The sequence below is a fragment of the Anopheles darlingi genome, chromosome 3, assembly GCF_943734745.1.
Source record: "Anopheles darlingi chromosome 3, idAnoDarlMG_H_01, whole genome shotgun sequence".
Classification (NCBI taxonomy): domain Eukaryota; kingdom Metazoa; phylum Arthropoda; class Insecta; order Diptera; family Culicidae; genus Anopheles; species Anopheles darlingi.
Window position 1 is genome coordinate 42,122,795 of NC_064875.1, and position 13,144 is coordinate 42,135,938.

General features: G+C 49.9%; 2 protein-coding genes across 2 annotated transcripts in view; one reads left to right on the plus strand and one right to left on the minus strand.

Annotated features, from left to right (window-relative positions):
• Positions 1-13,144, plus strand: part of LOC125957210 (semaphorin-2A-like) — an 85,588-nt gene that overhangs the window by 66,068 nt on the left and 6,376 nt on the right. Inside the window, exons 4-6 of the mRNA XM_049689747.1 lie at positions 576-644; positions 11,956-12,063; positions 13,043-13,144. The exon at positions 13,043-13,144 is cut by the window's right edge and continues 36 nt beyond it. Coding sequence (XP_049545704.1) covers positions 576-644; positions 11,956-12,063; positions 13,043-13,144 — 279 coding nt within the window. The remainder of the gene's footprint in view (positions 1-575; positions 645-11,955; positions 12,064-13,042) is intronic.
• LOC125957238 (uncharacterized) lies at positions 3,431-4,538 on the minus strand. The gene is made up of 2 exons (XM_049689800.1): positions 4,045-4,538; positions 3,431-3,970 (listed from the first exon to the last, which is right to left on the minus strand). Exons 1-2 carry the CDS (start codon positions 4,504-4,506, stop codon positions 3,923-3,925), a joined length of 510 nt encoding a protein of 169 aa, XP_049545757.1. The 5' UTR covers positions 4,507-4,538; the 3' UTR covers positions 3,431-3,922.

Sequence of the window (13,144 nt, forward strand, 5' to 3'; positions counted from 1 at the left end):
AAATGGGAATTAGACACTGTGTGGATGTCCTGACCACACCGACCTCTCCGGTCGGACGTCAGCGACCAGATTCGCCGGTTGTTCCAGTGCTGTTGCTACGCCCCGGTCTATACGGTTCTCTTCCATCCATTTTTCCAACCCTTCTCTGCACCCAGAAAGAGGCGCACTACTGCACTTCGACCGGAGCAGAGCAGAGTTGCATTAACCTCTGGGCTCATGCTGGAATCATTTGACCTGACTGTCCCAAAAACGGTGTTGAAACTCGTTGTTTCAATGATGAATGATGGCCGAATTCTCTCCAAAAGCTGTAGCACCGGAAATGAGAAACATATCTATGGATGAGGTTCTGTGGCTTTTTGGGGTTTTTGTGGGAAAATTGCTTTAAAGCACATCTCGTAGAGCATTTCGTGGCTGAATGTACTAGGGAATGTTCCTTGCGCAAGGTTCGTTTTCACTGGAATTTCACTCGAAACTGACGCTACTGTCCACATCGTAACACACAGACACAGTTAGACAGCAGCAGCACATACCAGCAAGTAATTGATTCATTCTTTTCGCATTTTCTTTAATTACAGAAAGACTCGATGCTCCTGGATCCCACCGGTGCCGACATTCGGAATTGTGTTTCCCGTGGAAAAAGTGAGGTAAGTCCAATGGCGCGTCCCTTGCGGAATCCTCTTTAGTGACGAGAGGTCTTTACTAGGTCCCTACTGGTCCTGCTACGACCAACGACTAACACTGTCGCTTTCACCAACCAGAATGCACGCTGGCGGGAAATGGGAAATGCATTTTCCAACCATAAAATTGCATCACGTTTCGTGGGCGTTTCGGTAATTTCCTCCTCTTTCCTTCCATCGGTGGCCGCATTTTTCGGGCAAACGCCTTTGAACGCCATTGAACGGCACTCTGCCACTGGAGTGTCCACCGTCGGACATCGAAATGCAAATCCACTCAGGGTACAACCCGACGGCATGCCCAGCAGCTCGACTCGATCGCTGGCACTCGACTCGACGCTGTTTATGACGATATTCAACAGCCAAGCAGCCCAACGATGGACCTTCTCGTTCGGTCGTGAAATGTTGAAACTCGATGGCGATGGTTGGCCCCGTGTTGATGATGATGTCGCCGATCAGCATCACCATCATCGCCATCATCATCATCGGTATGGCAAGAGCGCCACGTACACAGTGGTGCCATCGTCGAGTGATGGTTGCCAGCGAAATGAAAAACAAAAAAAAAGGCTCGTCGATGGCGATGTTGGCGAACGATGGCGATGGCGTTAACCGGTGCCCATGTATCACTACCCACGGGGGGGGGGGAGGGGTGGTTCCCCCCCAAGGGGGTGGGGGTTTAATGTGTTTTGCATTTTATATCGACATCAAAAACGCTGATGATGGCATGGCATCTCGCGGTTGGTGACCGCAGGAGCAGCACCACGATCACGCAGTGACCACAAAAGGCGGTGGCCTGGTGGCCACTGGTCAGGTGCAGGTGGTGCGGTACGCAAGCTATGCTGCCCTTTTTCGGGGGCAATAAAGTTCGAAATCATCCCCTTCTTTCAACAGTGCAGCAGCAGCAACAACACCAACAGATGAGCTTAACGTGGGGAACTAAAGCGTCGACCACAATGGCGCTTTTGGCTGAAGGAGCTAACGCCTCGAAGGGGTGACAATGATTATGTTCCGGAATGGCCTCGCAAATGCCACACCAGCCTCCAACCGGGGACGGGGACGACTCGAAAGGTGCATGGCCACGACAGCGACAGCTTTCGGTTAAGAACTATCCAAAAAGAGATCGAATTAAAGTTCCTGGCGTGACCGGATGCGGTTAACATGAAAGAAACTTCCTTAACCTTAACCTTATGAGAATCTATGCCAATATACGGTGGAAACTTTCCATTTTCTAGCGACCACAGTATGAGATTTTTGGGCTGGAAATTGGCGAAACTAAAGAGAACTAACAGTTTGTATGGTTTCAATATTGAATGTTCGTTCGTTTAGGAAAAAAGGAACCTGTAATTTTTTTTTTAAATGAACAATTAATGGAGAATAGTAATGAATTGAAACAGTTGTTCTTTTTATCATCTAAAGTGTTGGTGAACGAAGCAATTTTTTGACATTTTTTCCAATTTTCCTTCATTTTATGACAGTACATAACTAAGAAAACGGGATCAGCAAATCGATTTGCAAGTATCGGTACAAAACCGATTGAAAAACCAATAGGAAAAAGCTTCAACTCTAAATGAAGGGAATTAATCGGTTAAAAATCAATAACAAATGTTGTTGAAATCTCTATCGCGTCACAGTTATTCTTTTCAGTCCAATAAACACAAAAGTAACTTGCTACCGTGCAATGTTGCAATCCAATGTTGTTATTGTGTCCGTGCAGCTGAAATAAAGTATCTCAAGCCGCCAAATGACGCCAGACAATGAAAGATTTTTAACATTGAAAGTTGCTATCGTGGCCATGCACCTGAATAAGCATTTTAAAGCCGAGCACGATGTAAATCGGGCGTCAGTACTCCTCATGAAAGAGTTTTCCATTTTTGGGAAGGACATTCATGCCTTTGGTTGGTAAATTCGAAAGAACATTTCCTCCCCTGTATGTGTGTGCACAACTGTTGTGAAATGCAAACAGACCGCCGCGGTTTTCAGCTTTTTGAAGTCGCTTTATTTTTCCTCGAGCAGACTCAAAACTTGTCTGCCTTCCGTGGCGGTTATCTTTTTTCACTCGTTTATCGCCTTTCGCTTTCTTTCTCCTGGTTGCTTTTCGCCTTCTTTCTCAGTTGCCGCTTGCTAGCTCACTTGCGTGCAGGCTCGCACGCAAGTGAGCTACGGGTGGCTGCTCGTGGGCCCTACCGATAGCCGCTGCTATCGGTAACACTCCCCCCAGTACGGTCGTCCTAACTGACGTCTCGTACTTCGGCCCAAGAGCAGCCGCCTGTCCTGTCATGTGTATGTTTACTTTCCGTTTACCGGCACGTGCCGGTTCTTTGGATTCTCCTATCAACTGTGTCGCCTTTCAGCTTCTATCTATCAATCCCACATCCAGATCGTAAGGTCCCTTTCCACCCTGCTTTAACTAATCTGTCTTTGTTTTAGGGTCGCTTTCCCCGGTGTTATTCCGGCCTATCTCTGTAGCCTTGCTAGCACCCCGGCGCATCCCGTATCACTCCTTCCCCTGACTCTTGGCGTATCACGTCTAGCACGGCGAGCTTCGTGACTGGCCGTACGTAAGTGCTGTTCGCCGTCCTGACCCTTGCGGATCGAACCTGACCGTCCTGCTTGCTGGCGAAAACTTGCTCTACCACGCCCTTTGGCCAGGAGTTTCTGGGTAGCCTGGGATCGACGATGACTACCACGTCTCCTGTCCTGATGGGTTCGTTATATCGGTGCCACTTTGTTCGTCTTCCCATAAGAAACATTGGCTTGACTGATCTTCGGGACGTATCCGCACTTGATGGAACATCTCACGGATGTCCCCCGTTACCCCGATCCTTCCTTCCCGGAAACGGATCAGAATCTCGAACAGGCTAGAGAGCAGGTCGGGCCCCGTTAGCAACGCTGAGTTTAGGGAGGTTCCCCGCACCTCTGCTGCCGCGTCCCAGACGAGTCGAACTTTCCCGGGTTTATTCGGATTTGTCACCACAAAGATAGGAAGGTACCACCGTCTCGGCTCGTCTTGCTGCTCCTCGCTAACACTTAATTTCCTTATGTATCGTTTCTCTTCATACTCCTTTATTTTCTCTTTCAAGGTGCGTGCGAACTCCGGACTTCTCTTCATTCTCCTCTGTAGTTGTTGGAAACGTTGTAGCGCCATCGGGCGGCTGTTGGGCAAGGTTCCGTCGTCCTCTCGCCAAAGTAGGCCGGTTTCGTATCGGTCACCCACCAGCCTGGTGCGGGCCGTTAGCAGCTCCAGACACCTAGCGTCCTCCGTTGTCGTCACTCTTGTGGCTTTCGTTACTCCGAGACTGTCAAGGGAGAAGTACGTATTAAGCGCTTGGTGTATCTCTTCGTCGGTCGTGCTGCTGTCGCTACTACGCACCTGGACGGCTGCTACGTTATGCACCTTGTCAGCGCCCCCGCAAACGGTCCACCCCAGGCGGGATTTAACGGCTACCGGGTCGTTCGCTGTGCCCTCTCGACATTTCAGTACCAGCCCTACTTGTAGGTGCCCAATCCCGATGAGGAGTTTGGGGCGCTCGTTCGTGTACGGTTCCAGTCGCACGCCCCGCAGGTGCCGGTATTTTGATTGTAGAACTTCGCTGTCGAGGGTCTGCGCTGGTAGTTCCAGCTTCTGTACGGTCTTCACTCCGGACAGAGTGTACTGGTGACCCTGTGGCGTTCCCGAGATCTTTAGGGTCACGACGCGTGATCTCTTCTCCACGCGAGTAATCCCTCCCGTCCATTGCAGATGTAATGGCTGGTTGGGCCCGTCTAGGCCGAGCTCGTCCGCGAGGTCCTCCTCCACCAACGTGAAAGACGACCCTTCGTCCACGAATGCCATCGCCTTGATGGTGCTGGTCCGACCGTGGAGAATAACCGGGTGGTATCGAAATTGGGGGCAGGCGTCGCTAGCCTCACAGTGTTTGTCGATCTGGATACAGTGCACTGCACCTGGCTTTGCCCCAGCTGCTGATGGCTCGTGCACGGTATTTATTGTGGTCGATGGCCCGCGATGCAGTAAGGCGTGATGTTTGCCCGTGCATCCCTCGCTGCCACATGGCCTGGCTCCACATGCTCCCTTATGACGACGCAGACAGACAAAGCACAAGTGACCCTCCCTGGCGACCTCCCAGCGCTTCGTCGTGTCCATGCTAATGAACCGGCTGCACCGCTCCACCGCGCGGCACTCTCCTCCGCAGCCCGCACACATACTTGCCGACGGACTGGGCGTGCTGCTTTGTAGGGCCGTTCCGGGTGCCTGGTGTGCAGCCCGGCTCTCTGTCCTAGTCTCCGGCAGTGGACCCTGGCGTTGTGCCCAGGAAAGGCGGCTGAAAGTTTCTGCCGTCGCGTACAACCATTGGCTGAACGTAGCGAGGTCCGGCACCTCCTCAGGCGTCTGCATCGCCCACATCTGCTGCACCGAGACTGGTAGCTTCCCCAACAGCTGGTACAGTAGGGAGCTGTTGAAGCAGTGCTCCGGGGCACCGCAAATCTCTATGGTCGCTGCACAGTTCTGCACCGCGACCGCAAAATCGGTGAGCTGGTCCCATTGCCCTTCACGAACCGACGGTAACTGGCTCATCCGCTCGGTCAAAGACTGCACGATGCGCAGGGGTTGACCGAATCGCATCTTCAGTGTCGCGATCACCCTGCCCACGTTGTTCGGGTGCAATAGGAGGGACTTAACCGTCTCGTACGCCTTGCCGCGTAAACACCTTTCCAGCCGTATTATATTTTCGTCCGCCGTGAAGCCACACATCCTCGTGCTTCGGTTGAAGTTCGACAGGAAGTTTGGCCACTGTTCCGGATCACCGCTGAACGCTGGTAGCTCCTTTGGGACGGCGTGCCTCGCCGCGACCTGTGACCTGGACAGTTGGAATTCGCCCATTGAATCGCCCCAACTGTCGCCGAATTCTGGGTCATTGACCGTGCGGATCGCGGTCGAGCTGGCCGGTAGACGACGTTCCGGCTCGGCTAGGCTATCCCGTGGGTTTGGGCGGTAACCGTGGCAGTTAGGCTGTTCCGGATCACCGCATTCTTGGTGCCGTGCTGCATTGCCGCCCCAGTTCTCCTCTCGATCGCTCATATCGGCTCCCGTCGAGCCGGACACGGAGAAGTCGCCTCGTAGAAGCGCCTGTCGACGCTCTTCGACCTCACTACTCCACCTCTGAAACTCCAATTGCTTATCCTGGAACTCTTTCTCCCGCTGTTGGCGCTCTTTCTCCAAGCGTTCCAGCGCCAGCAGCTTCCTCTCATTCGCCTCACGTTGAAGTGTGCTCGTCGAGCCTCTCACGCTCAGCAAGAGCTTCGGCGCGGTTTCCTTCGGCGCGCTCAGCGATGGCCGCGGGTGCGACGACGATGGGTTCAACGCACCGTGCTGACCTGCGCTGGTGCCGGGCTGATCGTCCTGTGGCGGCGTCTTCGTCTTGGTTCCCTTCCGACGGGCTCCTCTTTGGCCTTTCGGCGCCTTGACTGCGGGTGCTGAGGTCCTTCCCGACGGCGGCGTCACTACGTTCGCCTTCTCACTTGCACCGGCCTTCACTGCGCTGTCCGCCAAATCGTTGCTTCCCCCCATCATGCTTGCACTGCACTTTTCGCGCGCGAAACCTTACCGATCGAACACCAATCGAACACCAATCACTGGAATCAGTTGAAATCACGCGCTTGGACGCAGTAGGCTTCGAATACAAGTTTTGAGTGTTGTGAAATGCAAACAGACCGCCGCGGTTTTCAGCTTTTTGAAGTCGCTTTATTTTTCCTCGAGCAGACTCAAAACTTGTCTGCCTTCCGTGGCGGTTATCTTTTTTCACTCGTTTATCGCCTTTCGCTTTCTTTCTCCTGGTTGCTTTTCGCCTTCTTTCTCAGTTGCCGCTTGCTAGCTCACTTGCGTGCAGGCTCGCACGCAAGTGAGCTACGGGTGGCTGCTCGTGGGCCCTACCGATAGCCGCTGCTATCGGTAACAACAACAATATCCAGGGAACAGTCCAGGGATACCGGTTAAAACCTTTTGCGTGAACACAACGTGCCCTCAGCTGCCTTCAGGCTCCATTTTCCAAATGTCTTTTCCACCAATGCTGGTTCCCGGGTACGATCCAAAGTAAAATTCTCTCTCCGTTAAGACCTCGACCGGATCGTTACATTGCTCTGCACAGCTTAGCGCGTGGCCCCTTCTAGCGTTTTGTAAAGAGAATTCGTTCCATCGAGTCCTTTCGTTTTTGCATATTCCCCGGCGCCAGTTCGTGGCCAGTGGCCAACAAAATGGTCAGTCTTGCAAGCGACATTCCGGTGCTGGTTCAAATTATTCACGTTTTATTTTAAATACATCACGTACAGTGTTGCAACTGTTGTTCCTGGTTCCGAACGGTTGCGGTCATTGTGGAGAAGAAGAGGCGTCCACGTCCGGAGCTAGATGGTGATAAGGCCTCGTGAGCCTCTGTTCGGCACGTCATCGTCGTCGTCTCTCTCGATGGACAGTCCGCTGTCAACGTTTATACCGTATCGAGCAACATAAATTCACACCGACGCAAGCTCCAATGTTCCATTTCGGAGTGAAGCAAATCGATCAATTCCCATAACTGGGCCCCTCCACCGGCCCTCTGTGTGTGTGTGTGTGTGTGTGTGTGTGTGTATGTGTGTGTTTCAATCAAACCCGCAAGGACATTGCAGGATTGCGAAAGTGTGGCGCGCGCGCGCACACACAAACACAAAACGATTTAAATTCTAATTCAATCCACATCAAAATCCGGGAACAAATGGGCCACAGTTGTCTTCTCGTGGTGGGAAGCAACGGGTAAAAGGTACATTTTATTGGCGGGGAAGGAACAGCATTTTTATGCTTTCCCACTCTCCCACCACCCAACGCAATCCTGTGAGCGATAAAAAATTGAATTCGCTCCACCGGCCAAGGCACTTTGGCTGTGTGTGTCGTTGTGGGCAAATTGAAAACGATTTACCATTAGCCACGGAGGCCACGGAGTTTACGAGATGGTTCGTTATTTGTCATAAAACATTATGATTGACCAAAGCGGACTCCAACCACCAGCATCATCAGCGGAAGGCGTACATATTGTATGAAGAGCCAAACGCAAAGACACTCCCCGGCGTTGAGGCGTCTTTCGCTCGAACAAAGGCAATCGATTACGGTGTTTTATGCTAACGGAATTTCTTCAGAAACCCTGAAGAACAAACGAAATCATCCAACAGTAGCTCAAGAACGTCCCGATTGCAGACCGATTATGATCAATTGGTGGTCGCCTTCCCGCCGAGAGTAATGAAACGTTTTGCGAATGTTTAAAGCTCAAAATCGAACCATTAAACCCGGGGGGTTTTACACCTCAACCACACGGTACAGTCCAGCGATTTACGGTCCTTTATTTTACACAAAACAACCGTTCAACGTGCAGTGCAGCATGTGGTTGACGCATAACATTCCAAAGTCACCGCGGGAATGGTTGCTTTGATGAATCCGTTTCGCTTTTTCTCGCAAAACTTACCAAGCTTATCGACCTGCTTGAGACAACATCTTGTGCACGCTCTCAAGGCGGTAAGAGAGAGAGAGAGAGAGTGTTGTGGACGATACCCCCTTGCTAGTTGACTCCAAAATGGCTTTCTGGCGTCTTCAATTATCGCAGCAGCAGAACGCAAAAACCCACCAAGCTGTATGTGCTGGTGCTCGTGGTGGTGAGGTGAGCATCCTTGGGTGAACACCTTATGCCAACCCCGAAAACCCAACCCCCACCCCGGGCACCACCATTGAGAGTGAGCTTCGGGCCTTTTTGCAGTATAAAAGGCGACATGCCATCTTGATTTTTGTGGCTTTCGTCCGTTCTTTTATTCGCCATTATGCTGCTGCTGCTGGTGCAAGCCTTGCTCAACTCTCTGGGCACACTGGGGCCGTGTTCTTCAATCCCCCCCTTTCTACCTTTCTTGCTCCTTTCTTGCATCTCAACGGAACCGAACCGCCGCGAATGCGATTCTTTTGCGATTCATCTTCAAGGGTGTTTTGAAGAGTTTTTCTCTCTTCGCTCAAGCCAACCGTGACCGCAGCTAAGGTGCCTCTTCTTCACGTGCAACCACCCTCTGGGGGTGGGGGAGGGGGAGCGTCCTCCCACCACGGTCGCTCTTGCAGTGTAATTATATTAAAAATTAATTACATGGAAATTAAACTGAAATGAGAAGCGGTCCATGCGGGCTCTGGATGATACTCGACTCCTAGCGGTTGCTAGCGCCGTGGCCGTGGCGCGATAAGATGTGCCGTGTGCCGTGCGCGCGCGGCGGGATTCGCGGCATTTCTTAATCTCATCGCCCACAAAACACCCAACATCCCACCGTTTCGTCTCGGATCACGATGAATTGGCCTCGGCGGCGGCTTTCTTCAATCTCCAAAGTGTACAAAAGCGTAAAGCGTTCGCATTTAATCACCGACACCGAGAGGTGGAGGCTGGTCCTTAGGTCCTTCCAAGGCCCCCGGATCGTGGCTCAGAGACCTCGCGCTAAGGGTCTGTGGTGAGCGAAAATCAAATGGAAAACTCCAAAATGACTCACCGTCCGTTGGGTTCGAGGTGGTAACCTTCTCCTCCTTCTCCTTGAAGTGTTCGGTTCCAGGCGCCTTCATCAAGTGGTTCGCGACCGGCGCCACCGGAGTGCACGGAGAGAGAGACAGAAAAAGAGAGAGAGAGAGAGCTGCAATTGCGACATAACGCACCATGAACATAAGTGCTTTTGCCCCTTTCTTGGAGTAACGAGTGAACCTTATGCTTAGCGTAAACAGGAAGCATCCAAACGAATCCTTGCTTGCTCATCGCAAATGGGGAAAAAGGGAATGCACCAAGCACCCAAGGACCACTCATCATGCAGACCATGCAGCCACCGTATGGTTAAGTGCATGCGAGATTCATTAAAAAACGGAAAACAGAGAGTTCGAGAATGGTGGAAATGGCGTGGCGTTGGACCTCACTGAGGTCCTGGTGCTGTCGATCGGTCATCACTAACTCGTTGGTTCGTTTTTCTTCCATTTTTTTTGTTATGCTGAGACTCTGGACATTGGAGAACACTCCACGTCAAGGGGGGTGTGGACCTGGACCCGGCTACAATCTCAGCTAATAAGCGGCTGCAATTTCGCTTCGCTGGAGGTCTCTCGACGCCGGTGAAAGCCGCCATTTTTTCCGAATGTAATTTCTACCTACCAACCCACTAATCAGCACCATGTTACGCTGTTTACAACACCATCGAGTGCGGTGTGCACCTATCGCGCGTTACAATGCGCTGCAGTAGCGCAATTGCATTTCTCAGGAAATTGATTTGACATTCAGACCAGCTGGCGGCGGCGGCGGTGGTGGCGGCGAAATGTCCAACTGGCGGACACGGCAATGTGCACAATTTGTTCGGTATGCACAGCGCTCTGTTTCCGCCATTTTTTTTTTGTTTTCAATTGTTTTCCAGCAGCAAACAATTTCAACAAAATTATAGCCGAATGATCTCTGGAGAGTGGGGAAAGCGGAATGGAAAACGCACGCAAAGTGGTCAGTTTGGAAGGGCTACTGTTGGGAATGTATGACCGCTAGCGTACACGCGCCATGTTTTACGGTTGCGGCAAGAATCAGTTGTTCACGTTTTGCTGTAATTATCGATGGAGGTTGTTCTTCTGTTCCACTCGAGGCGATTGCGTCATTGCGACACAGGCTGTTAAAGCCTGTACCGGTTAGAAGCGGGCTACTAGCTTTTTACAATTCTGGTAACAGCGCTTTGTTGTTGCCAGCTTGTTTATTCGGTGGATTTTTTTTTTTTGACAAAAAACTTGCTTCAACCTCCAAAATCCATACTTTGGAACGCAAAAGACGAAAAAAATCTGCAGAAAATTGTCTACAGAATAGGATTTTGTCCTTCATTTGACCACCAATGCACCTGTGTAAGTTAGATCTGATTTTGGTTGATGTTCTTAATGCAGGTATGACATTATTTTTTTTGATTTCGTTTAGATTGATTTTATAGGAAAAACTTTCAATCCTACAAGTTTATATTGGACAATTATTAAAGGGAAACTTAACAAATGAATCAGCAATTTATAAAAAGCAGCTTAAATAGAGGTGATGTGCTACAAGAGAGCAAATGATGTTACGTAATATCAACGTAAAAGTTTAAAAAGTTATATAAAAGACTGACAAACTACCAGGTGTATGCATATAAAACCGCCTTTTTTTGTAAAAAAAAAGTGTTATTCTGCGAAAATGGAGGAACTGTTATTCTTTAAAGACATTGCAATAGTTAGCTATACATTTTTCCAATCTTTTAGGCAATTTACAGACTGCTCGCCAAAAAATGTCGATCTTTTGTTTCGATCCAATCACAGGTCCATTTTTGCAAACTTTTGTAAGATTGGAAGCGCTGCTGGGCCAGTATCTGTCTCAACGATGCAAATGAATGTTGATTCAATAGAGCCAAGTCTGGTGAGTCAGCCGCAAGCGATAAATGATCCCATTTGAGGTCTTGTATAGTCTTCTTGGCCGGGCTTCTGCGGTGTGGCGGAGCATTTTCATCGAGCAAAATCGGTCTTTATTATCAATTTCGATATTCCGGTCGATTTATGCGGATTTCACGGTTGAAAATGAATAGAGTGTTGCTTGTATAGCTCACTAATAACCGTTTCGCCCATTTCGGCATGCAGTTCGGTGTCTTCTAATGTATTCGGTGGTTTCTCGTGATTCTCATTTCTTACATCAATTTTTTAATTTTTAAAACCACACTTTGTAGTGTGTTTCATGAAGAGCGCGGTGCTTACCGTAAGCTTCAATAAGAATTTGATACGATTCTGTCGCCATTTTTTGAAAATGGAAGCAGAAAATGAACGATGTCGGTATTTTGCAGTTTTTAATGACGGAATTTGCCATTTTGTACACAACGAAAATATTGGTTGTAGTGTGAAATTAGAACTATTGCACACCGGTTTTGTTTATCAGATGCCGAACGAACAAAAAGAAACATTGAGAATGGTTCGACAGTTCCTTTTGTCGTAGATATAGCTATAAAAACACGGATGGCGGTTTCATATGCATACACCTGGTATTTGCATCAATATTTCTCCTTAAAGTCAATAAAACCCCCATCAAAATGACATCCGTCGTTTCTTTTTTCGTCATTTTTTTCACTGACATGTTATCTATTCTCTGTGGCCAGACTCATACTGATACAGGCTTTAAGACAGGAGAGCTTTTACAACCATCATGATTTCCCAACATATCAACAACCCTTACTCTACCTGTTTTCTCTCGCTCTCTCTCTCTCTCTTCACCAGATGTTTGACTGCAAAAACCACATCCGCGTGATACAACCGATGGACAATGGGACCCGGCTCTACATCTGCGGTACCAACGCGCACAGCCCCAAGGATGTTGTCATTTTCGTAAGTATTCCTCAGTACCGCCCTAGCCGCAACCGTTCTACCTGCGCAGCGAAGCGCGTTTTCCACTTGATTTGCTACACGAGATACCGATGCGAGATCCGGTAACGAGCGGGCAACCTCCCCTTCCCCCTGGGGACTTGTACCATTTTCACTCCTTCATTAATTTCGCACCTGCGTCTCGTGGCAGGTAAATGAAACTATTGCCGGGTGAGGAAAGGGTGGTATAACTATCACCTGATGTTTCCATCTTTACTACCTGGGGACCACCAACACCACTACACCAGTTACCGAGACCGTTTCTGTCGCGTCAATTACGTGATAATTCAAGCCGAAAGCGTCTAGATAAGGTCGCGACGTGGGCCACGGGCACGTGCTTCATTGAGCAACTCGTTGAAAAAAACCCACACAACGGAGATTCTGAGAAGGGAAAGACGTTTTTCCGCGAAACCTTGCCCGTCACTGAGGTTCTTGCTTTCGATAATTTTCTCCTTCCAGCTGACAGTGAAGGAAAATTTAAAAAAAAATACTTTGACACTCTCCCTACCTCGCTCGCTCCCCTTCGCTCATACTCCTTTTTGACCATTTTCCGGCGAAATGATGCGCCGATGACAAGCGAACGGAAATTGCGGTTATTTTGGTGCAAGAAGAAGTGAAGCGGACGGCGCGGCGCGACGGACGTGATTGTGACGCACGCGGGAACAGCAACCTCCACCACGTCGATTCACTGACATCGAAATCGGATCGCAAGAGCATTCAATTCCGCAATTTCGCTTCGGTACGAATGTGTCGCTTGTGGTTCCGCTTTTTTCCGGTTCCACGCGACGTCCATTTTCCATTCACTGCGTCATCCATTTATGGATGTGTCTGTGTGGCAACAAACAAATCACTCCGCAAAAGCGTTGGCGGTAGAATTTCGATGGAATGAATGAAAACTGAATTGCTCAACTGCTGCTCTACTGCTTCTGGTTCTTCTCTACAGCGCAACTTGACGCATCTGCCACGATCCGAGTACGTGCCCGGCGTTGGGCTCGGTGTGGCCAAGTGTCCGTACGATCCGATAGACAACTCGACCGCCATCTAC